At 59.7% G+C, this 1,831-nt stretch overlaps 1 protein-coding gene across 1 annotated transcript in view; it reads right to left on the bottom strand.

The window, feature by feature from the left end:
• LOC104165681 (unconventional myosin-Vb-like) overlaps positions 1–1,692 on the bottom strand; it is a gene marked incomplete at both ends in the record, with an annotated part of 11,048 nt that extends 9,356 nt beyond the window's left edge. The window contains 1 exon segment of the mRNA XM_009705375.1: positions 1,594–1,692. Within this exon segment, the coding sequence (XP_009703677.1) occupies positions 1,594–1,692 (99 nt within the window).
• Between the last annotated feature and the right edge of the window lie 139 nt (positions 1,693–1,831).

Raw genomic sequence — 1,831 nt, 5'->3', positions numbered from 1 at the left:
GGTGATGCGGCCGCGTGGTTTGGCTGGGCAGAGATACCAGGCAGATCCTTGCTAACTCCTGAGCAGATCCAGACGCCGTCACCAGACCCAAGTGCAGGGAGCACAGGGACAGCCATAAGAAAAAAAAAATAATCACCCTGTACCCCCCCTCCTCCCCAATTTGCAGCTCCCTGGGGCCAGCTGCAGCGGGCACCCATCTACAAAGAACCAGATGGCACCTGTGGGACCGGTGCTCCCTGCTTCCAGCACCCTGCCTCAGTTTCCCCTCTGCAGACATCGGGTGCTGATGAAATGGGAGTTCTGCAGCGTGGTGAACCCCGACTTTGCTCTACACCTAGACCCAAACGTTTACACCTCCCTCACACCTGGAAAAATCCTCTTGGGAGCCAGCCCGCAGGGAGCGGGATGCCACGCTCAGCACGAGCAAAGCGGCGCAACACCATGGGGGCAGAGGGATAAACACTGGGCCAAAAAAACCCCTCAAAGCCATACTGCAGGCACCCCGTCAACCGGCAAGAGGGTGAGCACCCAGCCCCAAGCTGGCAGAGGGTGACCTGTGCCCCCCGGGCCGGGGAACCGCAGCTCCTGCTGCCCCTGCTCCTGGCACGGGTGCCCGCGGCCCCGCTCCGTGCCGAGCTGTCGGACATCCCCTCGGCAGCTTCTGCCAGACCGCGGGGAAGAGGGGCTGCTCCCAGGAGGTCGGTCCATCCTGGGGCTCCGAGCAGGCAGAGGTGAGGCCGTATCGCAAGTTTAAAAAATGGGGAAAAAATCAAACGGTCGCAGCTTTGCTCTCAGGCCGAGACGGGAGCACGCATCCGTTTCCCCCAACTTGGGGAGCTACAGGGCTCCAACACATCACGCGCCCACCCCAGTGGGCTGGGACCAACCTCTTGCTAGAAAAACCTGAAAAAACATCCTGGTTTCACCGATTTTTTTTTTTTACAAATCCAGGGAACTTGGCTGGCAGTAAACGTTTCCAGGTCTGCAGCGTGCAAAGCACATGCGTTCATGCATCGTTAAAGTTGAGCCACCAAGCACTGAACGGGCTGGAAGTCTGGGGAAGGGGGAAGGAAGGGGCTGAACTTTGGGTTCACATCGAAAGAGTCATCAGAAGACCGAACGTCTGACTTGGCAGTTGAAATAAAGAGGGCAAGAAGGGGGGACTCAAGTTGTGGGGGCCGCTCGGCGGAGGAGCGGCGATAGAAAGCCATTATCTGTCATGGACCGTTGCGGCTGGTGGGGGGGGAGTGAAAATTGCAGGTTGTACAGCTTCCCGGCAAGGCACTCACGGATTTTAGTCTAAAAAAAAAAAATCACGGCTGAACAAAAGAACATCCCTGGTAGAGCACCCAGCTCACCCCTCGGCCGCTGCCCAGCTCCGAGGGAAGGCCAGGGTGGCCCTCGGGCAGGCACCACCTGCGAAAGCTGAAGGGCACCTCGGGGCTCCATGGGCTGTTTGGTTAAATCACGGATTTAAAGCCGCTCTGGTCCCAGCCCCACCGGTGATTTGGGACAAGGCAACCCACGATGCCTTAAACACAGAACCCCCTCCTTGCTTTGCCCAAGTTGGCACCTCAATCCCACCGTGCCTACCTCTGCAGAAGCACCGGCACCCTCCAACCGTGGTCGGGGTCTGCTCTGCAGCGGTCCGGTTTGATCCGCAGCAGCAGAAGGGAGAAGGGAGAGCCCGTCCTGCCGGCAGCAGGGGTGTCCTCGACAGGCGGAGGGGACCCAAGGCAGAGGGAGGAGGATGTGGGCCAGGATGCAGGGGATGAAGGCAGCCAGGACAGCTGGGCAAGGAGCAGGACAGGTGGGTGCCCAGGCAGCACCC

This window comes from Cariama cristata, unplaced genomic scaffold (genome assembly GCF_000690535.1).
Source record: "Cariama cristata isolate BGI_N322 unplaced genomic scaffold, ASM69053v1 scaffold33978, whole genome shotgun sequence".
Taxonomy (NCBI): Eukaryota; Metazoa; Chordata; class Aves; order Cariamiformes; family Cariamidae; genus Cariama; species Cariama cristata.
The sequence above is the reverse complement of the archived record's forward strand: the minus strand, read 5'-3'. Positions and strand labels throughout refer to the sequence as shown.